This window comes from Anabrus simplex, chromosome 3 (genome assembly GCF_040414725.1).
Source record: "Anabrus simplex isolate iqAnaSimp1 chromosome 3, ASM4041472v1, whole genome shotgun sequence".
NCBI lineage: Eukaryota > Metazoa > Arthropoda > Insecta > Orthoptera > Tettigoniidae > Anabrus > Anabrus simplex.
In genome coordinates this window covers 443,483,983-443,511,895 of record NC_090267.1, presented here as the reverse complement: position 1 = coordinate 443,511,895, position 27,913 = coordinate 443,483,983, and the positions used below count along the sequence as shown (strand labels likewise).

The window sequence follows — 27,913 nt, the reverse complement described above, 5'->3', positions numbered from 1 at the left end:
AAATTTCGCCAAAATAGTCAATGTACAGACACATGGTCGTTACTATTTTATTTATATTGATTATAATTTTTTTTTATTTAATCCGTTCACCGTCCACAGTTGATTTTCCCTCGGACTCAGCGAGGGATCCCACATCTACCACCTGAAGGACAGTGTCCTGGAGCGTGAGACATTTGCTCAGAGGGATACAACTAAGGAAGAGGAGGACCAATACCTAACCCAGACGCCCTCACCTGCTATGCTGAACACGTGTCTTGTAGCGATAGACAAGGAAGAGGAAAATAATCGGTCGTGGCCTTAAGTTGGGTACCATCCCGGCATTCGCCTGGAGAAGAAATGGGAAACTACGGAAAGCCCCTTCTACTCAGTTAACCTCCCGAGGCTGAGTGGACCCCGTTCCAGTCCTCGTACCACTTTTCAAATTTCGTGGTAGAGTCGGGAATCGATCCCAGGCCTCCGAGAATGTAGCAAATCACACTAACCACTACACCACAGAGGCAGAGATGAAACACATAAAAATCGATTAACTGCTTGTATCTTTCCTGCCGTTGTGTTATTGACGCTATTTATTGCGAACTAACTGAGCTGGCTGATCACCAAGCGACACGAGTGGTCATTTACCGTAGACAGCCCGAGCGTATATTTAAATAGGCTACATTTGACCTTTTTCAAAATTTCTTACCCATATAACATTTGTCTTAACTGTAGACTGGACAACCTAAAAGTGCTAAGTGCCAAAATATGCTCTAGTGGATATTCAATAAAAACCGTTATAATGTTTGATTCTTAAGTTATCTGCAGTTAACAAATATATTGGTTAATTTACATTATTTACCGAGCGAGATGGCCGGATAGCCGGCAGTGTAGGAGAGGTGATGGTATAGAATTTCTGTTCAATAGATTATGTACCAGTCCGCCACTGTGGTGTAGTGGTTATGGCTATGCTGGCTATTTTGAACAGGGGCCTTGTGGTAGTATGGGAAGACTGGAAGGGATATATAAAGAAGAGGGAACGAGGCGACCGTGGCCTTAAGTTATGTACCATCCCGGCATTTATCTGGAGGAGAAGCGAGAAACCACGGAAAACCACCTCAGAGATGGCTGAGGTGGGAATCCGCCTCCTCTACTCAGTTGACCTCCCGTACCAGTCCTCGTACCACTTTTCAAATTTCGTGGCAGAACCGGGAATCGAATCTACTGATGAGAAATTTTACTGTATAGCATTACCTCTCCTACTTGCGGGCTAACATTTGAAAGATTTGAAAGAGGCAGAGGATTTTTTCCTTGTTAATGTGAATATTTTAATTATCCGACTCATTGGCCAGCGTTGAGGCCTTCAGTTCAGAGGGTTCCGGATTCGATACCCGGCTTGGTCGGGGATTTTAATCACGTCTGATTAATTCTTCTGACCCGGAGACTGGGTGTTTGTGTTTGTCCCAACACTTTCCTCTTCATATTCAGACAACATACCCTACCAACCACCACAGAAACACGCAATAGTGATTACATCCCTCCATATAGGGTTGGCGTCAGGAAGAGCATCCGGTCGTAAAACAGGGCCAAATCCACATGTGCGACACAGTTTGCACCCGCGACCCCACAGATGTGAGAAAAGTGGTAGAAAAAAAGTTGAATGTGAATACTTTAAATGCATAATTGATTTGGGTACACATTTTGCAATGTTTTAGCGTTATCCCCTCTCCAGACGAATCTTTGACAACTGTTTAACAATGCACGTTTATAGCAGATAACAATCACGCAAATGAACACCATTCAGAAGGGGTGTGAAATATCTGTGAGGACGTGCAATCTGTTGCGTGCGATCGCGCTGCCACCGCTATTGTGATAGTTGGTTTGTCGGAGGGGAGGGAAGACAGACAGTCCGTCAGTACGTGGTCGGCCGGCTAGAGCGCCGCACGTCATGTGGTGAGCTATGGACTGGGCGTGTGTAGTGTCGTCGCTCACGGCGTTCTGTCTCTACGTCAACACTCTGGATGCGGACTTCGTCTACGATGACCAGTAAGTGACACCTCTGCTGTATAGAGAAATTTAATTACTTCATTATCACTCTTTGAAAGGAGCCAACAGCTATTTGGTTACTTCTTCTGTTAGAAATGTCATGATCAGGATGCTGTATATTTTTATTTAATGTAAATTAGGCTTACTAAACTATACCTCAATTGTAAAATACCCGCATTATGCAGGATTGGAAATACAAAAATGTACAAAAAATCAAGCATAGTGAAACGCGTAGTTCATATACACAAGAAAAAAAATGAAAATATTCAAGCTTTTCAGACTTTTTATATTGTAAAATTGCTAACGATTTGCCCCAGTGTGGTTCATATATTGCGAAACGCTGGTAATTTCACGATTGAAAAGGAAAAATTGCAAAGAAAAGCAGCTCGATTTGTTCTGTATGATTTCCGACAAAAGTGTAGCGTTACGAAAATGTTGCTAAGTTTGGGCTCCGAAGACTTGGGAGAAAGGAGATGAGCTCCTCGATTAAGTGGTGTGTTCCGAGCTGGCAGTGGAGATATGTCGTGGAATGATATTAGGGGACGAATATGTTTCAGTGGCGTTTATAAAAATAGTAGATATCATAATAGAAAGATCAAGTTGGAATAAAGAGGATAAATTGGGGCAAATATTCGTTTGTAAGAAGAACATTTAGGGATTGGAATTTACGAACTGAGATGTTTAATAAATTTCCAAATTCTTTGCAGTTATCTAAGAAAAGGCTAGGTAAACAACAGATAGGCAATCTGCCACCTGGGCCACTGCCCTAAATACAGATTGACTGATGCCTTAAAAGCTTGAATGCTGTCAGTTCGTGATGTATTACAGTATATTCGCAATTGTTGAAATTAAATTAATTAGGTTTACCTCCTTCACTTTTCATAAGTAGTTAGTATTTTACAAGCAAATTAAAGCGTGAAGATTAGAAACAGCATGAATGAAAATAAAGGAAACATTTGAATTACTGTCACTGACTGCCTGTAAGCAAGTTAGCCTAGGTTATGGTGTATTTATAGGGAGTGTTTAAATGCGACAACTCTGCGTCATCATCTTCTGGCTCGTTGAAGATCTAAAGATTCTGTGTGGATACTCCACAGCATGAGTCACACAGCAGTAAGCATTTATACCAGTACAATTGTTAAATTATTTCTGGACCTATGCGGTCGTTTATGGTACATAAGCCCAATGAATAAAGTGCACGACTAAATTCCAGCCCTCGTCCGGTTAAAGCCAGTTAGCAGCTGGAGCATACATTAAACATTATTATTATTATTATTATTATTATTATTATTATTATTATTATTATTATTAAAACAAACACTCGGATGGTGGATGCCGATTAAATGTTATGATCTAATGCTGGGCAACGCAGTCATAAAAACCATGACAGTGAATTCATGTGGAGTGTCAAATTATTGACCTTCTTTCAGGGGGTTAGACTTCGTTCAGATGTGTGTATATTAATACCCATTCATTTGGTAATGGGGGATACAGTTCATTTAGGTGTGTGGACATTTAAGTATCGCCGTTGGTTGACATCTACCATTTAAGGATTGTACGGGGCTTTAATTATTATTTCAGTTAACATTATGAACTGTTTTATTAATGTATTATCAAGTGGAATAATGCTTAAATATACAGCAATTCTTCTTTTCTGTACCATTGTTGAAGTAGCCTATTTTTCTTGTCATTATATTCAGTATACGACTTCCGTTGAACGGCAGTTTGTCTCCTAATACCCTACTGCGTGAAACTCTCTAAATGTATCCGTATGGGAAGATCCTGTGCCTTCAGTGTTGTGATTATCACTATCCGTCAGCTAGTCCTAGAATATCAGCACCATCACCTCTGTTTAATTCATTTACTAGGGCTCGATGACCTTAGATATTACGCCCGTTTAAACAAAAAGCATCATCACCACTTCATTGTCCGACTCGTTGGCTGAATGGTCAGCGTACTGGCCTTCGGTTCAGAGGGTCCTGGGTTCGATTTCCGGCCGGGTCGGGGATTTTAACCTACATTGGTTAATTCCAATGGCCCGGGGGCTGGGTGTTTGTGCCGTCCCCAACATCCCTGCAACTCACACACCACACATAACACTATCCTCCACCACAATAACACGCAGTTACCTACACATGACAGATGCCCCCACCCTCTTCGGAGGGTCTGCCTTACAAGGGCTGCACTCGGCTAGAAATAGCCACACGAAATTATTATTATTATCATCACTTCATTACTGGACTTCGGTTAAAACAGGTGGTCCTCAATTGACTATAGAACCCATATTCCTATAACTCCTATTTTTATCCCCTAAATCGATTAAAATGATTTTAATTTGTTCCGAGGAACTAATATATTTTCAGACTCCTTTTTGTGTATCTTGAACCATATATTCTTGAAGTAGTTTTCAAAGAAAATGTTAAAAGCGGGAAGTTGTAAACCGCACTTCTCGGAAGTCCCTAAGAATCTCCCACAGTAAACGAGCTCGTAGTGTGCGTGTCACGAGGTGGGAGGTAGTGTCTACTGACCTGCTGGAAACTAAATTCTTCATTTAATTTTATGAGAACATTTCAGTGTTTCCAATTGTTCAGTATACCGGGCGAGTTGGCCGTACGGTTAGGGACCCGCAGCCGTGAGCTTGCATCCGGAAAATGGTGGGTTCGAATCCCACTGTCGGCAACCCTGAATATGGTTTTCCGTAAATATTCTGGGGCTGTATATACCTTAATTAATGCCACGGCCGCTTCCTTCCAACTCCTAGTCCTTTCCTATCTCATCGTCGCCATACGACCTATCAGTGTCGGTGCGACGTAAAGCCACTAGCAAAAAAAGTCAGTATATGCATTACGCCGAATGTGTTGGCTTCCAAGTCGCTTTTAATTAAACAGTGGTTACAGGAGTTCCCCCATTTCACATCGAATGGTAAAATTATATTCTGTGACGTTTGCAGCGAAGAGGTGATTGAAATTTGTTCTATATTTCCCCCTGAAGAGGTATCATCAATTTAGCAAAATTAAAAATGGTATTTTAATTGGTAAATGTTTATCAAAATACATAAGATTGAAATAGCTTTGAAAGCCAATTTTAGGTACCTAAAAACTTTAGGTCTAGTCATTACTGTAATACAGGGTTATTAAGCTAAGATGACCACCTGAAGTAACTCGTGAACCGTTTAAGATATTGACTTTCTGTTTTTACTTTCAGTAATGTTACCAAGAGACTCATAACTGGACGTGCAGTGCTTTTTCATGGTGTCCATGTTCTCTGAGATAATGGTACTTTGTTTCTTTAAATTGAACTACGCTGTTTTCTACACCTAGATTTACAAACATTACAAATTCAGCACCGCGATTATTTTGTAAATCGATCAAGTACTTCCTGAGAAAATGTATGTATTCAAACGTGCGTCATTTGCCAGCCAGGGACTGTCTTGTTCGATTCGCACTACGTATGAAACATGAGCTAGCTGTTGACTTAAAGTCAGCTAAGTATTCGCTATCTTGAGCCCATAAATATACTATAATAAGCTGTATGATTTAACACCATACATATTGTCGTACGTTAACAGCTTCTAAGGAACAACATTGTTATCCTGACGTGACATTAAACCAAACCTTCAGTATTCGGGAGATAGTAGGTTCGAACCCCACTGTCAGCAGCCTTGAAGATGGTTTTCCGTGGTTTCCCATTTTCACAGCAGGCAAAATGCTGGGGCTGTACCTTAATTAAGCCACGGCCGCTTCCTTCCCACACCTAGCCCTTCCTCTCTGTCCCATCGTCGCCATAAGACTTATCTGTGTCGGTGCGACGTAAAGCAACTAGCAAAAAAAAACCTTTGGCCGATGACCTAGCTGTTAGGCCTCTTTAAAGAAGCATCATCATCAAACCAAACTACATAGAACCGAACGAGCTGTACGGGCCATGTAGCTCTTAGCTTGCTTTCGGGAGATGGTAGGGTCGAACCCTACCATCGGCAGCCCTTAAGGTAGTCTTCCGTGGTTTGCCATTTTCACACCAGGCAAACTCTGGAACTGTACCTTAATTAAAGCCATAGCCCTTTCTTATCCCATCGCCGCCGGAAACCTACCTGAGTGCGAACACTAGAAGAAAGAAGAAACGTTTATGTCTGGCGTCAGGAAGGACATCTGGCCGTAAAACTGGCCCAAATCCTCATGCTTGACATAGCAACCATATCTTCACCAAGTTGTGGCAGAGAAAGAACAAGAAAGAACAAGAAAGAAAGAAAGAAAGAAAGAAAGAAAGAAATAGCTTCTGTGGCTCAGGCGGCAGCCCGTCGGCCTCTCCGTGGTTCGAATCCCGGTCACTCCGTGTGAGATTTGTGCTGACAACGCGGAGAACGGACAGGTTTTTCTCCGGGTACTCCGGTTTTCTCCGTCATATCTCATTCCATAAATACTGTCCAATATAATTTCATTTCATTTGTCAGTCATTAATCATTGTCGCAGAGGAGTGAGACAGGTTTCGGCAGCCGGCACAATTCCTATCCTCGCCGCTAGATGAGGCTTCATTAATTCCATTCCTGACCCGGTCAGTGACTGGAAACAGGCTCTGGATTTTCATTTTCAAAGAAAGAAAGGCATACTATGAGGAATAGTAATAACATTACACTGAATGTTTGAAAGTATATGGTGTTAGTGAAAGTGAGTATTATTTTAAGAAGTAGTAAAACTACAGGATGGGCAAAATAAAACTGAACAGGAGAACTGCCCATCACAGGAAATGCTGGAAGCCGTGATTTTGATGCACCAATTGGTTGCTGTCACATGTCTGCGCGTGCGCATCTCCCAAGTACATCGCTGAGTCATAACGTGTGAGTGAGTAAGAGGAGCAGACGTGTTTAGTGACCAGTTGAATGCAACACAAAATGGTGCTCCCGATAAAACAGCACGTGTTCATTGTCGAGTTTTATGCGACGCACGATTCATGAAAGACCTGTGCAGAACTCTTTGCGCAACAGTTTAAGACTGGAAGTGTTTTGACGTAAACTCCAGCAAACTCTGCAATGCAAAACTTAGTGGAAAAATTGCGTGAAAGGGGCTCTATAGCGAATAAAAACCGTCATTTATCCAAAAAGAATTCGAACACCAGAAAACATTGCTCGAGTGAAGGAAAACCTGGAACAAAGTCCGACGAAATCTCAACGCCGTCGGAGATAAGAGGTCAAAAAAGGACCTGCAGCTGTATCCTTACAAATTAACTGCTGTAATCGTCCAGACGAACCTTCGCGGGTTGAGTTTTGCCGGTGGTTTCTGAGTGAAGTGGAGTCAGGACTTTTGGATCCTCAGTTCTTCATTTCCAGCATCTTCTGTGGTGTTCATTAACGAGAGTCAATCCCGGGTCAGTCCTATTGTGAATATTTTCCGGGCCAGTTTTATTTTGCCCACGCGGTAGCACAACTGGGCAATGGCCCCTTCGTAACACTAGTTAGAACGCAAAAGTTAAGTGGTTCGATCCTTCGAACGATGATTTAAAAAAAAAAGATAGAGAATGGCTACGAAGGCCGTGAAAATGAGACACCTTAGGCTTCGCAAACTTAATACCGTGGGATTAGAAAAGAACAAGAGTTGACCAAGGGAAGGCTAAAAGCAGAAGTAAAGCAAAGCAAAGTCATCTCCGTACAGACCATAAAGGCCGTTGGAAGGGTGGAAGGTAAAGCCTTCCACTATCCATAACCTCGGCACTTGATGAGGCAGAGTGGTTAGCTCTCCCCCCCGGACGCCTTTGCCCCCAGGAATTATCCTGGTACTCTTGATGTAGGCTGAGTGAACCTTAGGGCTATGTGCAATGTGCACCTCCATAAGTGAAAATCTCGTTTCTTAAATTTGTCGACTTCCTGACGGAGAATCGAACCCACGTCCTTCCGCGTGAACCGAGCACGCCGTTAACGCCTCAAACATGCAGCGCCTCGAGGGAAGTCCAATAGGAACGGAAACTCACCGCATTTCTACGTTTCCTTTGCCTCTCACCTATCTTATAGTTTATCATACTATCTTTAGAGGTACAGTAGAGTAGGCAATGTTAATGATTAACCCTCGTACTGGTCGCCCTGGCGTAGGGATGGTGAACCTAGTGGCACGCAAACAACACTCCTATTGCACGTCGCACAACATACTAACATATTTCGATGTTTTAACGTGTAATAAATAGATGGAAAATCTAGCAACATTGCATATTTTAACATTCTTCTTCTTTCAGGAAATCTGTCCTTAGATGGGTATCACCTGGATGACCACCATTTCTCTCTGTTCTGAACATCTTCTTTCATTTGCTTGTAACTTCTTCCTCTCTTCACATCTGTCATCATCATCATCATCATCATCATCATCATCATCATCATCATCATCATCATCATCATCATCATCATCAAGTTCCTCTCCTCTCATACCCTGCTCACCACCACCTCCATTTCTCATTCTATCGGTCCATTTCACTTTCTCCATTATTCTCCATAACCACATTTCAAAACTTCTAAATATTTTTGTTCGTTCTGCTTGACTGTCCCCGTTTCAGAACCATAAGACACCAGACTCCACACAAAACATTTGGCAAAAGCATCAACAAGAAAAAGAAGCGAATAGTCAATCTATATACACCGTCGGTCTTAAGTCTGACATTTCATTCCCCTGCCCTAACTCCCTTGGTAAACTACTCCACTTTTTTCCTACCCTGACGGTGCCAGATATAAAAGATATTCCCCTTTCTTGTCTTTCGTGAGCCTTCCTTTTGATATTGTGCCCTATAATGCACTTGGTTCGATCTCGGCGTTTGCCTGATGGGAACGAAGGCATTATAGGGCACGTAGTCAAGGCATTGTGAATATTTTCCGGGCCAGTTTTATTTTGCCCACCCGGTAGCACAACTGGGCAATGGCCCCTACGTAACACTAGTTAGAACGCAAAAGTTAAGTGGTTCGATCCTTTGAATGATGATTTTAAAAATATCGAGAAAGAATGGCTACGAAGGCCGTGAAAATGAGACACCTTAGGCTTCGCAAACTTAATACCGTGGGATTAGGAAAAAAGGGGTTAGGGGTGGTATAAAAATTTGCGTGCCGGCGTGAAGGGCTCAGATGGTTGAGGCGCTAGCCTTCTGGCCCCTACTTGGCAGATTCGATCCTGGCTCAGTCCGGTGGTATTTCAAGGTGCCCATATAAGTCAGCCTCGTGTCAGTAAATTTAGTACCACGCAAAAGAACTCCTGCGGGACTAAATTCCGGCACCCTGGCGTCTCTGAAAACCGTAAATGTAGTTAGTGGGGACGTAAAGCCAATAACATTATTAATTTGCGTCACGAAATTAACGATGCGAAACGTGTGACGTGATGTTGTTACCTAACAACCCTGAAGGCTGTGATGTGAAGTAATGATGGATGGTAATGACTTGAGAGACATTTTATTATCAAAGAGGGCTATTGATGTACAGATGGTTGATGTGATATTGGAGGTTGTGATGTGATTAGGGGTATGGCTGAGGGACACATAGGAGGCTCTTTCATCAAAAAGGCCTCATTTTATCATCCGTGGTAGTTTTGTAGGCCCTGAGTAAGTTTTTCCCCCTTTCGATGCCCTGAATCCTACACTTCTAGGCTCCAAATTGTATACAGAAATCTCTCGAAAACGATTCGTTAGATGCAACTGAACTGAGAGTTATCAAGGTTCTCTTTAATTGAAAAGCATATTTTATGATCATTTTAATTTCCCGAACCGGGCAAGTTGGCGGCCGTGCGGTTAGGGGCGCGCAGTTGTGGGCTTGTATCCGGGAGATAGCGGGTTCGAACCCCACTGTCGGCAGCGCTGAAGATGGTTTTCCGTGCTTTCCCATTTTCACACCAGGCAAATGGTGGGGCTGTACCTTAATTAAAGCCATGGCCGCTTCCTTCCCACTCCTAGTCCTTTCCTATCCCATCGCCGCCAAAAGACCTATCTGTGTCGGTGCGACGTAGAGCAAATTGAAAATTCTAAAAATAAAATCTGAATTTTCCAAAGAGAAATTTGACACCATTTTCTTCATTGAATGGTCCTGTTATTCGAGAAACCGTTGTTCTCTCTTATAGTGCAGTAGCGACGACAAAAGGGGCGCGGTATTACATTTTTATTCCATTTTAGCCGGCTGAAACTAGGAATTATAGGATTATTATTAAAAAACAATTTGTGCAAATTTTTAATTATTAACAAACTTATTGTCGAAAATACGCACAAAATGTCGTTCGTAATGGCTAACCGTTTTGTATAGCGCCACAGCAAGTACTATCTGCGCACTTTTTAGCGATAGATTTACACTCTAGTGCTGAATCAGTCGACTTCGGTTATCTTCGAGATTCGTATTGGCAACCTATGAAACACAAACTAAGAATCGCTTATCATCGCTGTGCGACATCTGGCGTACACTTTAAGTACTCGTACTGTTGTTGTTTACACAGCAAAGCCAAACTATAGAATTCATGCTAGGAACACGTTTCGCATCGGGAAATAGTATATAGTATTATATATTGTGTGTGTGACACAGTTGTTGGCGTTAAGATAATAAAGGTTTAGAAAATTCATATCGATCGATCATATTATCGATGTCCGACTCGTTGGCTGAATGGTCAGCGTACTGGCCTTCGGTTCAGAGGGTCCCGGGTTCGATTCTCGGCCGGGTCGGGGATTTTAACCTTCATTGGTTAATTCCAATGACCCGGGGGCTGGGTGTTTGTGCTGTCCCCAACATCCCTGCAACTCGCACACCACACATAACACTATCCTCCACCACAATAACACGCAGTTACCTACACATGGCAGATGCCGCCCACCCTCATCGGAGGGTCTGCCTTACAAGGGCTGCACTCGGCTAGAAATAGCCACACGAAATTATTATATTATCGATTCAATTCAGATTTCATTTCCACTCAGTTGGCAGTATTTACCGGAACCGGCAGTGCTCCCTTCTTACTCCTCACGGAATACAAAAATCTATCACTAAAAAGTGCGCATACAGTAGTGGAGACTTCGCAAATGCTATGAGGAAGAGTAACGGGGGTATATTTTTTGTCAAGGTCGTGGACACAGGTATGATTCACCTGCTTGCCGCGTGCATTCGTCAGTCTGGCAGTCTCTTTAATATTGTCTGTTAGTTTCTTAGAGTGTAGTCAAATACTAAATGAGTTTTTAATTTTATAATCACGCCGTACTTCTATTGTTTCTTTGGTGAAAGTACAGTATTGAATCAAAATCTCAAAAAACTATTTTTGCCGCACTGAAGTTGGTAAACTATCAACCTTTACCTTTCTGTCAAAATTTGCTGAAAGAGCATCAAATCTTACCATTTTGTAGTCTTTTTGTTCAGTTTTGATGTGTATAGGCCCCCCTCCCGTACTCTATATCCCTCAACCCGGCTATTTTCTGTTGTCTGTATATTCCCCCCCCCCCCCACTTCTAATTCCCAAGCGCCGCTACTGTTCTAGTGAATATTGGTGTTTCCTCCTTTAAATAAACAGCTGCTAACACCAGCAGACCGACAAGAACGCAATGTTCCCGGGGCGAATCTTTTATCAACGCTACCACAAATCTCTTGTCTGTGGCCTCAGGTAATACACATTTGAATGTCATAGCGTCACAAGTTATCAGGCAGAAATAGTATACAGAGCTATTGATTATTATGTCAAACGGAAGTCGTATGTCACAACAGAACATCTAATTAATTGTTCGAGGGCTAGTTCCGTCTGTGGATCAGTGCCAGTTTCCTGGTTTTTGAATCTCAAGAGCACGGATTCAAATCCAGACAGCGAGAGAGAGAGATTTTCTGTTGCTTGAAAAGTAAGAAGTTATTGTTTTTTTTTTTTTTTGTTTTTTACACTTGTTTTAACGTCACACCGACACAGATACGTCTTATGGCGACGATGGGATAGGAAAGGACTAGAAATGGGAAGGAAGTTGGCGTGGTGTTAATCAAGGTACAGCCCCAGCATTCTCATGGGCTGAAAATAGGAAACCATAAAAAATCATCTTCAGGGCAGCCGACAGTGGGGTTCTATCCCAGTATCTCCCGAATGAAAGCTCACAACTATGTGTTCCAAACCGAGCGGCCACTTGTTCGGTTGTAGAAAGTTTCATGACGTAAAGTAAGTCTTTCCGAGCTGTAATAGTTCTAGTGAGCGAACCACAAACATGAAAGTATTAACATTGAAATACGTTCTAGATAACACTTGCGACGACAGTTGGATACTTATTAGTAGAAAAGTACAAAGTACCAAATTGATGGACAGTAAATTATTATTATTATTGTTCTGCATCTGTGTGGTCGCGGGTGCGAACTGTGCCGCACATATGGATTTGGCCTTGTTTTACGGTCGGATGTCCTTCCTGACGCCAACACAATATGGAGGAATATAATCACTATTACGTGTTTCTGTGGTGGTTGGTAGTATAATGTGTTGTCTGAATATGAAGAGGTGTTAGGACAAACACCCAGTCCCCGAGCCAGAAGAATTAATCAAACGCGATTAAAATCCCCGACCCAGCTGGGAATCGATCCCGGGACTCTCTGAACCGAAGGCCTCAACGCTGACCATTCAGCCAAGGAGACGGACTTACAAGAGATTGATAAAGTGAAAGTTGCTACTGAAAAATAAACAAAAATCACATTTATTAAGCATTTCAAATGTGCTTTGTTACAATTTATTAGTCACCGATCTGCAAATATTATTACTTACGCTCTACCTTTGCCAAATGGAATCACGGCCTTTAGATCATTTTTTGTTTTTTCTCGGGCGACATAGGCCCTATGCAAGAAGCTGGAAGCTTTCAAAATGTGGGCTTAATGGCGGATGTTACGTATATCGTGGACTTATACGGAGGTGATGGGAAAACTAGAAACAAGAAAGCCGGTGAACGCCCTTCCATCAAAAAGCGGAAACTTGAATATTGCGGACATGTGACGTGGAATGAAAAGCATAGGATCCTACAGTGGATGATGTACGGGAAGATCTCAGAACAACGGAGAGCTGAGGACTGGGGAAAGGACGAAAGGAAAGGTATTGAAGTCGGTTGTGAGGGCAGGCATGACAGGTACGCGGTTGCGGAACATGGCCAGTGAAGAAAATCCACAAGGTGAAGCTAAATGTAGCGAAAATGCGGATGTTAAGGTGGATGAGGGGAAACACACGCATAGATAGGATGCGGAATGAGACATCACGAGAGATATGCGGTGTTCCCGAAGTATCAAAGAGAAAATAATGCTGTGGTTTGGACACATTGGCAGACGAGAGGATGACTATGTGGGAAGAAGGGTAAGCAGCCTGCAGGTGGTGGGAGGACGAGAAAAATGTAGGACTGTGTGGCAGAGGACATGAAGCAGAAGGGACTCTGTAAGGACGACGCACCAGACAGGAAGGTATGGAAGAGGAAAGTTAGGAACAGTGAAACCTAAGAATAGAAAAAACTGAGGAAAGGAAGAATAGCGACCTACTAGGGGAACCCGTCAAGTGTAACAATCCGATTTCCCAGAAACTTAGTTCAGCGAAAGAGGGGGCCTAATTAAGCGAACACATATTTCGGTTTATCCGTAGACATTCGACCGTTTCTGAGAAACGACCGAAGTTCCCGACGCGCTTTACGTGCCTATTATCGCGTAGTTCAAATGACGCGGTGGCGCAGTGGCTATCGCCGTGGCCTCACACTTGTGCGCCCCGTGTTCTAATCCCCATTTGTTTGTTCTGTTTCATTTATTTACTTTTCTTCAACTTGCTTTACGTTGTACCGACGTCGATAGCTCTTAAGGTGGCGATGGGATAGGAAAGGGTTAGGAGTGGGAAGGAAGCGGCCGTGGCCTTAATTAAGGTACAGCCCCAGCATTTGCCTGACGTGAACCTAGGAAAACCATCTTCAGGGCTGCCAACAGTGGGGTTCGAACCCACTATCTTCCGGATGCAAGCTAACAGCTGCGCGGCCCTAACCACACGGTCAACCGCCCGGTCATATATTTACTTTTGTCCATCGACGATTATTACACGAATGGTTTTGTTCAATGCATTTTGAAATATCATTATCCTTTTTCGTATATTAATTTTCTGCCTAGTAAATGAATTTTTGTCCGCCTCTGTGGTGTAGTGGTCAGTGTGATTAGCCTCAACTCCCGGAGGCCCGGGTTCGATTCCTGGCTCTGCCACGAAATTTGAAAAGTGGAACGAGGGCTGAAACGGGGTCCACTCAGCCTCGAGAGGTCAACTGAGTAGAGGCGGGTTCGATTCCCACCTCAGCCACCCTGGAAGTGGTTTTCCGTGGTTTCCCACTTCTCCTCCAGGCAAGGTACCTAACTTAAGGCCACGGCCGCTTCCTTCCCTCTTCCCTGTCTCTCCCTTCCAATCATCCCGTCCCCCACCAAGGCCCCTGTTCAGCATAGCAGGTGCGGCCGCCTGGGCGAGGTACTGGTCATCCTCCCCAGTTGTATACCCCTACCTAGAGTCTGAAGCTCCAAGGCACTGCCTTTGAGGCGGTAGAGTCCGAGGGAAAAGCCAACCCTGGAGAGTAAGCAGATTAAGAAGAAGAAGAAGAAATGAATTTTAGAACATCATTTGATCTCTACTAATTGCACAGCCGAAGGGATATCACGACTAGACGCAATGTAATAAAAATCCTCGCATTGATTCATAACCAATTGCAAGCGCCAGTTTTTGGAAAAATGGTCCGTTATGCGAGGTTGGTCGCAAACGTATTGCCAACATGTGATATCTTTAGTAATGTTAACGACGTTTCCTTTCCGAGAGGCATTCCCACCCAGAAATGTAACTGTGGCAAAACTGCCTTCGCGCGATGCTTGTGGTGTGCGAAATTTCTATGTTTCGAATGTTTCTACGGTCGGTATCATCCAAGTGAAATTCACCGTATCTCCCTGAAGCATTAATATAAGAATGGACTTAGGAAACTTTGCAATCTCTGAAAAAAAAAAAAAACATATAAACTCTACATGTTTAGAAATCAATTTGCCGGTCTGAGTGGCTTGGCAGTTCGATCCTGGCTCAGTCCGGTGGTATTTGAAGGTGCTCAAATATATCAGCCTCGTGTCGGTAGATTTATTGGCACGTAAAAGAACTCCTGCGGGACTAAATTCCGGCACTTCAGCGTCCTCGAAAACTGTAAAAGTAGTTAGTGGGACGTAAAGCAAATAACATTATTAGAAATTTGAAGAATACCAAACTCATGACCATTGTCTGTTAGGTCATCAGCCCAGGGGATGGTTGGATCCTCAAATAGCACCACCAAAGGCTATGGAGTTATAAGGGAATCACAAAAACCAATGGCAGTACCAAAATGAGGCGTACTAGGCAAGACGAGGAGCGACCATTGATCGTGGAAGTCAAGTGCACCTCACAGGTCGATTAAAGGTACTGGAGTGGTTAATGACCTTGTATACCTTGGGTCATGTGAAGTGACAAGAGTAAATTGCGAGATAGAGAGACGTATTGTCCTAGGACGTGCAGCTATGAGTAAACTAAGATCTGCCAGTACAGGGCAATATCCAAAATCACGAAGATTGGATTCGTTGAAGCACTAGTAATTTCTGTGTTATTTTACGGTTGTGAGACATGGACCGTTAAGGTTAAAGACAAAGACCAGATCGATGCGTTTGAGATGTGGTGTAGGCATAGAATGCTACGTGTATCTTAGACCGAAAGGAGAACGAGTGAGTCCATCATTAAAGAGCTGAAGATAGTGAAACTTCTCTCTACATCTGTCACTGAGAGAATACTTCAGTTCCTTGGACATTGATGATTATTACACACCGTTGTATACACTAACTTGATAAGAAACATTCTTGCAGTAATCCTGAAAAGTAGATAAATGGAAGAAAATAATCGGTATTTGAACACGGAGCACAAAAACAATCTTAAGGAGAAATGGAGACAACCTGGAGAAGTCTATCATAGAATGCAGAAGACCACGTGCAAGGACACCAAGCAGGTGGCTAGATCAGGCTAGGAAGTTGACTAGCCTTGCTCTTCAGAACGTCCTAAGAAAAGCTGAAGATCGAGTTGGATGGCGACACTTTGTGAAGCATGTAAGCCTCCAGAACAAAACAATGGGGTCACGATACTCAGTAATGATGATGATGATGATGATGATGATGATGATGATGATGATGATGATGATGATGATGATGATGATGAAATGAAAAAATGAAATGGCGTATGGCTTTTAGTGCCGGGAGTGTCCGAGGACAAGTTCGGCTCCCCAGATGCACGTCTTTTGATTTGACGGCCCTAGGCGACCTGCGCGTCGTGATGAGGATGAAATGATGATGAAGACGACACATACACCCAGCCCCCGTGTCAGCGAAATTAACCAATTAAGGTTAAAATTCCTGACCCTACCAGAAATCGAACCCGGGGCCCCTGTGACCAAAGGCCAGTACGCTAACCATTTAGCCGTGGAACCGGGCATGATGATGATGACGATGATGATGATGATGACGATGAAACTACATAATATACATAAGAGTTATTGTGAAACCCAGTTGTAATTTTACAATCAATATAACGCCATTGTATGCAGTAATTTGATAAGAAACATTCGTGCAGTAATCGTGAATAATAGATAAATGAAGACAAAAAATAATTGGGATTTGAACAAGGGGCGCAAAGAAGTGAAGCCGCGGCGATAGCCGCTGCCCCAGTTGACTTGCTCTATTAGACACGTAAAGCAAGTCGAAAATATTATTTTTCTCGGTAACGGTCGAGTGTCTACCGATAAGCCGAAACATGTGTTCGCTTAATTCAACCCCTCTTTCGCTGAGCTGAGTTTCTGGTAAATCGGGTTGTTGCACTTTGCGGGTTCCCCTCGTTAGACAGTTTACAGTACTATCATGAGGTACGTTATTCTACGTTAAAACTTGCAGCCCCATTAATTTTCTTTTTTAATGCTGCATGTACGTAAACTAGGTTTTCTATTTTGCGAATGTGTAGCATACATTGCATTTTCTACGACAGCCTCAAATTAAGGAAAACTAGCTGTGTAAAATTAATCTATCACCTTGGTAGTGGTGATTGTTTTAAGAGAAAGTATAACCGGGCAATCATTCTCTTAACAATAATCAGAGGAAAAATGGTTGCTCCCTGAATAACTGAAATATACATATATTACTTTGTACTACTTTACAATAATTAGATTTTACATGTAATAAAATGATAAATTCTTAAAGCTAATATCCTACATGCAAAAAAAGAGGTAGTACAAAAAATGTAATAACATTTGAAAAAACAAATCGGGTAAGAATTTTAGACTTATCTTCTACCAGGATAGTACAAGTATGAAGGATGAGTTCTCCACCTAATCAATACTTTATTTTACATAGTGTCAATGATTTACATCCTTCATACTTGTACTTGAACTATCAATACGGACCATGAAACTAATAGATTATAGTTCTACCAGGATATCCATGATAAGAGAATGGTTGTGAATAGCAGCATCTGGTTTACAGATGGACCTTACTGGTGCATAAAATGTCTCCAAAGTGCTTCCTTGAAAGTGCGAATAGCGCTTAACCCTATGATACTTTCGGGAAGTAGGTTCCGCTCACGGCATGCAATTACTGTGAATGATTCATCGTAGATGGCAGTTCTATGGGTAGGTAAAGCAAGGATGGAATTATTAGTAGATCTGGTGTTAAGACTGTGATAAAGAAGAGAGGTATTTGAAATATGAAGTAAACGGGCTGTGAAGAATGAAGGATTTTATGGAGGTATCGTCAATAGAAAGGGAGCAACCATGAAGGGCTGAAAATGAGACAAGCTAGGTCTCTCACACCTAGAACGGAAAAGAACGAGTTCAGCAAGACAAGTCAGATTGGAAAAAAATGAGGAGACTGCTACAAGTAGGCTTACTAGGAATCAATACCAGACTTCATGTTGGTGCTCGTGATCGTCAACTCGCGCTCTCAAGATGAGAATTCCTGAGAGATTTCCATTCCTCTTTTTGTCCCCTCCGACAGGGAGGGGATAGAGTGAATGTATTTTACAGCTTCCACCCACATGGGGAGGTTTTCAACTTATAAGATTACGCATTTTGCCCGCATGGTGCCCATGATCTGCAAGGCATCAAGTCTATAATTAAATGTCCGACTCGTTGGCTGAACGGACAGCGTACTGGCCTTCGGTTCAGAGGGTCCCGGGTTCGATTCCCGGCCGGGTCGGGGATTTTAACCTTAATTGGTTAATTCCTACGGCACGGGGGCTGGGTGTATGTGTTGTCTTCATCATCATTTCATCCTCACCATGACGCGCAGGTCGCCTACGGGAGTCAAATAGACCTGCACCTGTTCAGAATTACCTACTAGCGAAATCTTCCGACGATGTAATGCAATAGTATCTTCTGGAAGCTGTGGCCAACAGTAACAGGGGAGGTGGCGGATCCTTGTGGTCAGCAGTAATACTATCACTTGTTTGAGGGTAGTTGTAGACTGAAAGGCACATACCTTTCCGTGCTCCTCGCTTATGGAGATATCTGTGGATAAACCATGACGTCATCTCCATGCGCATGCGTATAGTCTTCAGGCTCGTAGCAAAATCTCCAGTGTGCTCCCTGCATTGTCAGTCGAAACGAACAGCTGCCAATGTAACGGAGCTTCGATATAAGTCGAATGCTTTCGAACGATTGACGAAATCAGGTAGAAACAAAGGAAACAATTTTGAATTATCTATGAATGCGTTAACATGCATTTGAACTGGGTGTTCACGTGCTCATGTATTCCTGAGAGCCCACCGCGACTGCAATCCTCCTTAATATCAATACAGAATGTTCCGTAGTGCTACCCTCTTTATTCTTATATAACTGACCATTAAAACCCTGGATAGTATAATCAGTCTTCATCATCATCATCATCATCATCATCATCATCATCATCCTCCCAATGTAGGGAGAAACAATATCGCATCCAGGACTTACTACCTTTTAACAGTCCATGAAAGAACTGACTACCCCGTATAAGCTTGGGAGTGTCCCGTATTTAATGCCCTTTTTACTCTAAAGGAGGGGTATAACCCAGAGAAACAGATTCATATGTATAAGTGAAAACCGCCAAAATGTGGACTTTCGCTCTTTTTAGCATTCACGATTCAATTATATGGTCTGACACCGTGGTTAGCCGGTTCGAATCCCATTGGGGGGAAAATATTTTCACCATCAGAATGTTGGCCGACAGGGTAGGAGAGGTGGTGGTATACAATTTTTAATCACTAGATTGCGTGCCAAAGGCCTGGATTCAACTCCAAACCTCTCCGCAGTGCTCATATGGACTGAAGGCGTATGACGCTGTTGATGGTGATTCGTCCGTCCGATGGAGACGTAAAGCTTTGGTGTCACTCGACAGGAGTAAGCTACGTGCCGACACTGGGTTTCACCCTCTCCCTACTTCATCATCATCCCATATCCGGACCACAGGTAGCCTATGGGCGTCAAATAGAAAGACCTGTACGAGGCGAGCCGAACATGACTTCGAAAACTCCCGGCATTAAACATATATTTTATACATACATACATACATACATACATACATGCATACATACATACATACATACATACATACATACTGTATCAGTAACTATAGCCCGACTTTAAGTATCTCTCATGGCAATACCAGGTAATTTACAGCTAGGGCTTGGTATAGGAGGAAGGGTCCTACCTGCAAGAAACTTTAAAATATGCTGAAGAATAGAGTTTTATTCAGAAAAATGCATGTTTGATTGCACATCACCTTCTGTAGATATTTGCTGTCTTCAATATCGCCTATCGGATGACCCGTGCTACCAGGTCACAATGCTGAATTGGACTGGAACTCGTTCTGCATTCTGTCCACGTTACGATGAGATAAGGCTGGAACACCCAGGTCGGCTTGACATGGGATGGAGCTCGAACCTTTGACATTCTGGATGGTCTCCGACGTTCTCCGACGATGTTGCAGGGTAATCATTCGTCACTTAACTCACACAAGTGTCCACAATTGCACAGTCCCCCGACACATTTAACAGCACTGTTTAATTTAATAATGTCGTGATATGCAGTCGAACTCTCTTAATCCCTTGTAGACAGAATTTATAAGTTCATTAAAGATGAAGATGCGGATAGCATCGAGTTTGGAAAGAAATAAAGCACAGTTCATGAATAGAAATAATGAAACTGAAAATTCTTCACGCATTAGGCACAGTTCGTGGTGGCTTTCCACTAACTAAGGTCGCACTTGACTTTTAAAGAGTTTATCAAAGATCTGCTATCAGTCATGCACTAATAATACATACTTTGATGAAGAAATAATATTGAAAATGATTAAGCACAGTTCGTGGTTACTCTCCACGGAAAGATGGGCGCACTTGACATAAAATAAAATATGTAACTGTTCAAGAGTTTCTCAAAAGACATTGCCGTCAGTAACGCACAAATAATTAACACTTTGAAGGAGAAATAATACACAGTACATAAGGTAGTTCTGTTTGAATCGAATATGAAAGTTGGCAAGTACCGTTGTACATTAACACAGTTTGAATTCAGAATGAACCACTTGTGTCGAAGCACACGAGTATACCTTTTGCAATAAGTAATCACTTGCATTAACATTAGTCGGACCGAGATCGATAGCTGCAGTCGCTTAAGTGCGGCCAGTATTCGGGAGATAGTGGGTTCGAACCCCACTGCCGGCAGCCCTGAAGATGGTTTTCGTGGTTTCGCATTTTCACACCAGGCAAATGCTGGGGCTGTACCTTAATTAAGGCCACGGCCACTTCCTTCGCACTCCTAGACCTTCCCTATTCCATCGTCGCCATAAGGCCTATCTGTGTCGGTGCGACGTAAAGCAATTAGCAAAAAACCGATCGTTTGCCCCTACTTTGCACCCAGTCCCCAGGCCAGGGATATTAATCATTTACAATTAAAAACCCCTGACCCGGCCGGGAATCGAAGCCGGGGCCATCGGGTGACAGACGGAAAGGTTGCCCCTACACCGCGGGGTCGGGCTTGGCCTTAAGTTAGGTACCATCCCGGCATTTACCTGGAGGAGAAGTGGTAAATCAGGGAAATTCGAGGATGGCTGAGGTGGGAATCGAACCCTCCTCTACTCAGTTGACTTCCCGAGGCTGAGTGGAGCCCATTCCAGCCCTCGTACCAATTTTCAAATTTCGTGGCAGAGCCGGAAATTGAATCCGGGCCTCCGGGGGTAGCAGCTAATCACACTATCCACTACAACACAGAGGCGGTAATTTGCCATTTACTTCGTAAAAAAAATGGTTCTTAAGATTCTCATCGCTAAGCCTTGACGTCTTTAGGTGTAAAAATACGTATTTGAGTTTACTGAAAAGACGTCCTACACATGTGTTAATAATAATGGCGTGTGGCCTCCGGAGAGGCCTGGTGCAGGTCTTTTGATTGCCCTGCATGTGATGAATTCTATTGATGAAGATGGCACATACACACCCAGCCCCTGAATCATCGAAATTCATCAATCAAGGTTAAGTCTGGGTCAATGGCTCCATGCTCGCTTTTGGTCACAGGGGACCCGGGTTCGATTCCCGGCAATGTCGGAAATTTTAACCATTATTAGTTAATTTTGCTGGCACGGGGGCTGGGTGTATGTGACGTCTTCATCATTTCACCCTCATCGCAACGCGCAGGTCGCCTACGGGAGTCAAATTAAAAGACCTGCACCTGGCGAGCCGAACATGTTCTCGGACACTCCCAGCACAAAAAGCCATACGCCATTTCAATGAAGGTTAAAATCCCAGACCCGGCGGGGAAGGGATTCCGGGACCCTCTGAACCAAAGGCCAGCACGCTAACCATTTAGCCATGGAGCCAGTACCTGTGTTCAATTTTAAGAACATCGTTGGTATAAGAATGTCTTTGGAAGTACTAGAGAGGTTAGAAAGTACCACACCCTAAACTGAAGACGTTACTGACTCTGCTGTAGTAGAAATGAAAAAGTTATCATTTTTTCGTTTCTGTTTTGCATTTTTCTTTTTATTTATTTATTTATTTATTTATTTATTTATTTATTTTATTTTATTTTATTTTTTATTTTATTTTTTTATTTTTTATTTTTTCGTTTTCTTTCATTTTATTTTATTTTATTTTATTTTATTTCATTCTTCATGAGGTATTTCTGCCCACTTACAGAACATATCCTTTCTTATTTCTAATGTTATAAATAATTTACAAAAAAATTAAAAATGAAACCTAATACTATACTTATGAACTATGGACAGATGATGCTTGTTGTTTTAAGGGGCCTAACATCGAAAATCATCGGCCCAACTATGGACAGTGGTAAGTGTGTGTTACAACTCAATATTTTAATTTCTCCTAAAATATCCATTGTTAATCTGAATTAATCTAAGAACTAAACGATTCATAATACAAAGTATGCTGCTCTATTTAATTTGTCTTCTCTCTGTGTGAGTTTCCCTCTGACTGACCTTAAGAAGAGACACTCCTCGTGAAATATGTCCACGTTTGACATTTTATTAATTGACTGACTGATTCTGTTTAATGGTGAATTCATATGGTGGTTTGTGTTTGACCTTTTAATAAAGAAAGTTAAATTATTTCATTTACTTCCAAACGGTGCATGGAGGTTTATTTGGTGGAATAACTCTCGGTCATCTGCTTTACCTTTGAGAATTCTATGTAGGTACGAGTATTTTACACTCGTTAATGTTCTCCTAGTATGCAACTTATCTGTCCCAAAATTTGTTAAGTCACTATATGCCACATATTTTGCACTAGTTTTAGAGATGTAGAAATACAGATATCTTAGAAATTTAGCTCTAATATTTTCTATTTCTTTTATACGTTTATTACATGATAGATTCCAGGCTAATAGATGGATATTCTATTACTGTTCTAACTAGTGAATTGTATACCTGTTCAATAGCTTTGATATTTTTGAATTTGTTTGTGTTTCTCATCAAAAATCCTAAGATGCTTTACGTTGCACCGATACAGATAGGTCTTATGGCGACGTTTTCCCGTTTCTGTTTACAATTTTATTTCAAGGAATCAATTACATGTGAGAATTGCCAAGAATGTAATCGTTACAAGTACTTATTTTATTTTTATTCAATTAAGTTACTTCCCAACTCCGATTAATTCCGATGACCACGAACCTACTACGCTGGCGTAGCACGGGGAGAGGTGACACTCCCGCGTGGCGCGTCCCAGGTGGCGGATAGGGGGTCTTAACCGGCTTGCAGGCGGACTTGAGGGAAACAAAATACCTCCCGCGGGCTAAACACACAACCCCCTTTGGTTGGGGGCGCAGGCGGAGAATACACCCACGGTATCCCCTGCTGTCGTAAGAGGCGACTAAGAGGGGCGACCAAGGAATGATTGTATTACAACCATGAAACTATTTGTGATTAGTACCACAGTAGTATAATGGGAGAGTTCGGGCGCCTCCTCCTCCTCCCGCCGCCTCCTCCTCCGCCGCCGCCCGCGGGAAATTTGAATTTTGGCGGGAAATTTGAATTTTGGCGCGAGATTTGAATTTGTAAACAAAGCCACGTGCTTTTTGACAGCTGTCATCGACAACAACGCAACGCTAACCTCACTGCTGCCATCTTGACGGACCTAAACCTCACTAGTACCAACCTAACCTAACTAGCGTGAGGTAAACAAACCCACGTGTTTTTTGACAGCCACGTGCTTTTTGACAGACAACAACGCATCGCTAACCTCAGTACTGCCATCTTGACGGACCTAAACCTCAGTAGTGCCAACTTAACCTCACTAGCATGAGGTAAACAAAGCCATGTGCTTTTTGACAGCCACGTGCTTTTTGACAGATTTGTAAACAAAGCTACGTGCTTTTTGACAGACAACAACGCATCGCTAACCTCAGTACTGCCATCTTGACGGGCCTAAACCTTAGTGGTACCAACTTAACCTAACTAGCGCGAGGTAAACAAAGCCACGTGCTTTTTGACAGCCACGTGTTTTTTGACAGCCACGTGCTTTTTTGACAGCTGTCATCCGCCATCTTTGAGCACGGTGCTGCCCTCTTTCGTCACCTATCATCGGCAGTGCTGCCATCTTGACGGGTCTAAACCTTAGTGCTACCAACTTAACCTCACTAGCGTGAGATAAACAAAGCCACGTGCAGCTGTCATCCGCCATCTTTGAGCATCGTGCTGCCCTCTTTAGCTACTTACCTTTGAAATGTGGTACGTTATCCGCCATCTTGCATCCGAAACCTCAGTGCTGCGCTCTATGTAGTGGCGGCAAATTCCATGTGCTCTTGTTTGGAAACAAAGCCACGTGCAGCTGTCATCCACCATCTTTAATGACCGTGCTGCCCTCTTTAGCTACTTACCTTTGACAGTTGTCATCCGCCATCTTGCATCGCCAACCTCAGTGCCGCACTCTATGTAGTGGCGGCAAATTCCACGTGCTCTTGTTTGGAAACAAATTCACGTGCTATTTTTCTGACAGCTGTCATCCGCCATCTTTGAGCACCGTGCTGCCCTCTTTAGCTACTTACCTTTGAAATGTGGTACGTCACAGCTGTCATCCGCCATCTTTAATCCAGAGAGAACAGTGCTGCAATCTATGTGGTGGCGGCAAATTCCACGTGCTTTACAAATCAACATGCTTTTTTGACAGCTGTCAACCGCCATCTTTAATCACCGTGCTGCCATCTATGTGGTGGCGGTAAATTCCACATGCTTTACAAACCTATATGCTTTTCTGACAGCTGTCATCCGCCATCTTTAATCCAGAGAGAACAGTGCTGCCCTCTATGTGGTGGCGGCAAATTCCACGTGCTCTTGTTTGGAAACAAAGCCATGTGCAGCTGTCATCCGCCATCTTTGAGCACCGTGCTGCGAGCAATTTCGTCAGTTGTCATCCGCCATCTTTAATCTACAGAACACCGTGCTGCCCTCTTTATGGCTACTACCTTAAGCACGTAGTAGCGGGCAATTTGAAAAGTTCTGTTAGCTATCATCCGCCATCTTTAATCACCGTGCTGCCATCTTTAGCTAGATACCTTTGAAATGTGGCGGCGGATAATTTGAAAAATGCTTTTTGACAGCAGCTATCTTTGAGCACCGTGCTACCCTCTATGTGGTGGCGGCAAATTCTACATGCTTTACAAACCCACGCGCTTTTTTTTGACAGCCATCTTTAAGCAACAGAGTACAGTGCTGCCCTCTTTGTTGTGGCGGCAAATTCCACGTGCTCTTGTTTGGAAACAAAGCCACATGCTCTTTTGACAGCTGTCGCCCGCCATCTTTAACCAACAGAGCACTATGCTGCGGGCAATTTCGTTAGCTGTCATCCGACATCTTTAATCAACAGAGCACCGTGCTGCCCTCATACGGGGTAATTTCGTTAGCTGCCATCCGCCATCTTTAAACACCGTGCTGCCCTCTTTATGACTACTACCTTAAGCACGTAGTAGCGGGCAATTTCGTTAGCTGTCATCCGCTATCTTTGAGCACCGTGCTGCTCTCTGTAGTAGCGGGTAATTTGAAAAGTTCTGTTAGCTGTCATCCGCCATCTTTGAGCACCGTGCTGCAATCTATGTGGTGGCGGCAAATTCTACGTGCTACGCGCAGCTGTCATCCACCATCTTACATCGCAAACTTCAGTGCTACACTCTATGTGGTAGCGGATAATTTTAAAAAGAAAAATTCTACAGCAGCCATCCCTCGACGCTAATTGCACAAGATGGTAGCTATACATGACTCCTTAAAGGTGCTCATGCAAGATGATCGCTATACATAGACGCCCTTGGGATGCTTGCGCAAGATGGCGGTTATACAAGGCTCCTTATGAGGGATGCTTGCGCGAGATGGTGGTTGCTCTTATGAGGTGGCTCAAGGATCCATGGCTAGAGACGCCCTAAGGATGCTTGCGCAAGATGGCGGATGCAAGATGACGGCTATACATAGCTCCTTATGAGACAGCCAGTACAACATGTGATCAGAACATTGATTGATGTGTTCAGAACACTGTACTCGATACAACATGTGATTAAAACATTGTGTGGTGTGTTCAGAACACTAATCGAACGCTGTATTAGGGGATACCTTTGTTTAGATTGAAACATAACAAGACTAGAATTGAACACTGCACATTGATTGATGTGTTCAGAACACAAAATAAGTACAATCGAACACTGTACTCGATGTCGTTAACTTCAACATGTGATTAAAACATTGTCTGGTGTGTTCAGAACACTACATAAGTAGAATCGAACGCTGTATTAGGGGATACCTTTGTTTAGATTGAAACATAACAAGACTAGAATTGAACACTGCACTCGATGTCGGAAGATCAGATTGAAACATAACAAGACTAGAATTGAACACTGTACATTGATTGATGTGTTCAGAACACAAAATAAGTAGAATCGAACACTGTACTCGATGTCGTTAACTTCAACATGTGATTAAAACATTGTCTGGTGTGTTCAGAACACTACATAAGTAGAATCGAACGCTGTATTAGGGGATACCTTTGTTCTAAGAAGATCAGATTGAAACATAACAAGACTAGAATTGAACACTGCACTGGATGTCGTTACATGTGATCAGAACAATGATTGATGTGTTCAGATCACTAAACAAGTAGAACCGAACACTGTACAACATGTTAGGGGGGATACCTTTGTTTAGATTGAAACATAACAAGACTAGAATTGAACACTGCACTCGATGTCGTTACATGTGATCAGAACAATGATTGATGTGTTCAGATCACTGAACAAGTAGAACCGAACACTGTACAACATGTTAGGGGATACCTTTGTTTAGATTGAAACATAACAAGACTAGAATCGAACACTGCACTCGATGTCGTTACATGTGACCCGATACAACATGTTAGGGGATACCTTTATCCTAAGAACCGAACACTGTACAACATGTTAGGGGATACCTTTGTTTAGATTGAAACTAACAAGACTAGAATCGAACACTGCACTCGATGTCGTTACATGTGATCCGATACAACATGTTAGGGGATACCTTTGTTTAGATTGAAACATAGCAAGCCTAGAATCGAACATTGTTTGATGTGTTCAGTACAACTTCAATGATTAACATACACACTGTGCACATATCGCATAGCTAAAAACACACTGTGCACATATCGCATACCTAACACTTCAAATGATTTGCTTAGTACGAAAATAAAAATAAAAAATCTATACCGCGTACCTAACTCGTTCATCACACTGCTAAGACGCTTAGTAATTGTGAATACACTCATACGAAAATCAAGAAAGCACACTGCGTAGCCAACTCGCTCGGCACGAAAAAAATCTATACCGCGTAGCTAACTCGTTCATCACACTGCTAAGACGCTTAGTAATTGTGAATACACTCAAGAAAGCACACTGCGTAGCCAACTCGCTCGGCTCACTCGCTTAGTAATTGCAACACACACGGATAAGAATGTTCCGAGATACTTACATGTTTTTTAAGGGGGGGTGAAAGATCATAAATTATATGTACACACATGTTGTCTCCTCCAAGTTGTAAGATGAAATAGACGCAGTACTGCGAGTTTCCGCTCTAGCTGGCGAACGGAAGTAGCATGATATCTCAGCAAAAAATAAAATTACGCGTGAGCTTGCAAGTCAGACACAATGATGGATACCGCGATTCAAATCCTGGTAACTTATGCCGTCGGGAAGGGTATCCGGTGAGCATCTAGCTGTAAATCCCCGATTCTCGACAGATTCTTAATCCCAGTTCTTTGACGTCAGGAAGGGCAACCGGTTGAAAACAATTATCGAACACGCATCGCGAAGGCAAGAGTGTGCAGCGATATGCTTGTTTAGACTTGCAGATTACGAAAAGAAACATAACAAGACTTGAGTCTTAAAACAAATTCTTGCGATTTAAAATCTT

At 42.8% G+C, this 27,913-nt stretch overlaps 1 protein-coding gene across 1 annotated transcript in view; it reads left to right on the top strand.

The window, feature by feature from the left end:
• The first annotated feature begins 1,876 nt into the window (after positions 1–1,876).
• Positions 1,877–27,913, top strand: part of LOC136867421 (protein O-mannosyl-transferase TMTC2) — a 289,097-nt gene continuing 263,060 nt past the window's right edge. The window contains exon 1 of the mRNA XM_067144624.2: positions 1,877–2,019. Within this exon, the coding sequence (XP_067000725.2) occupies positions 1,934–2,019 (86 nt within the window). The 5' untranslated portion in view covers positions 1,877–1,933. The remainder of the gene's footprint in view (positions 2,020–27,913) is intronic.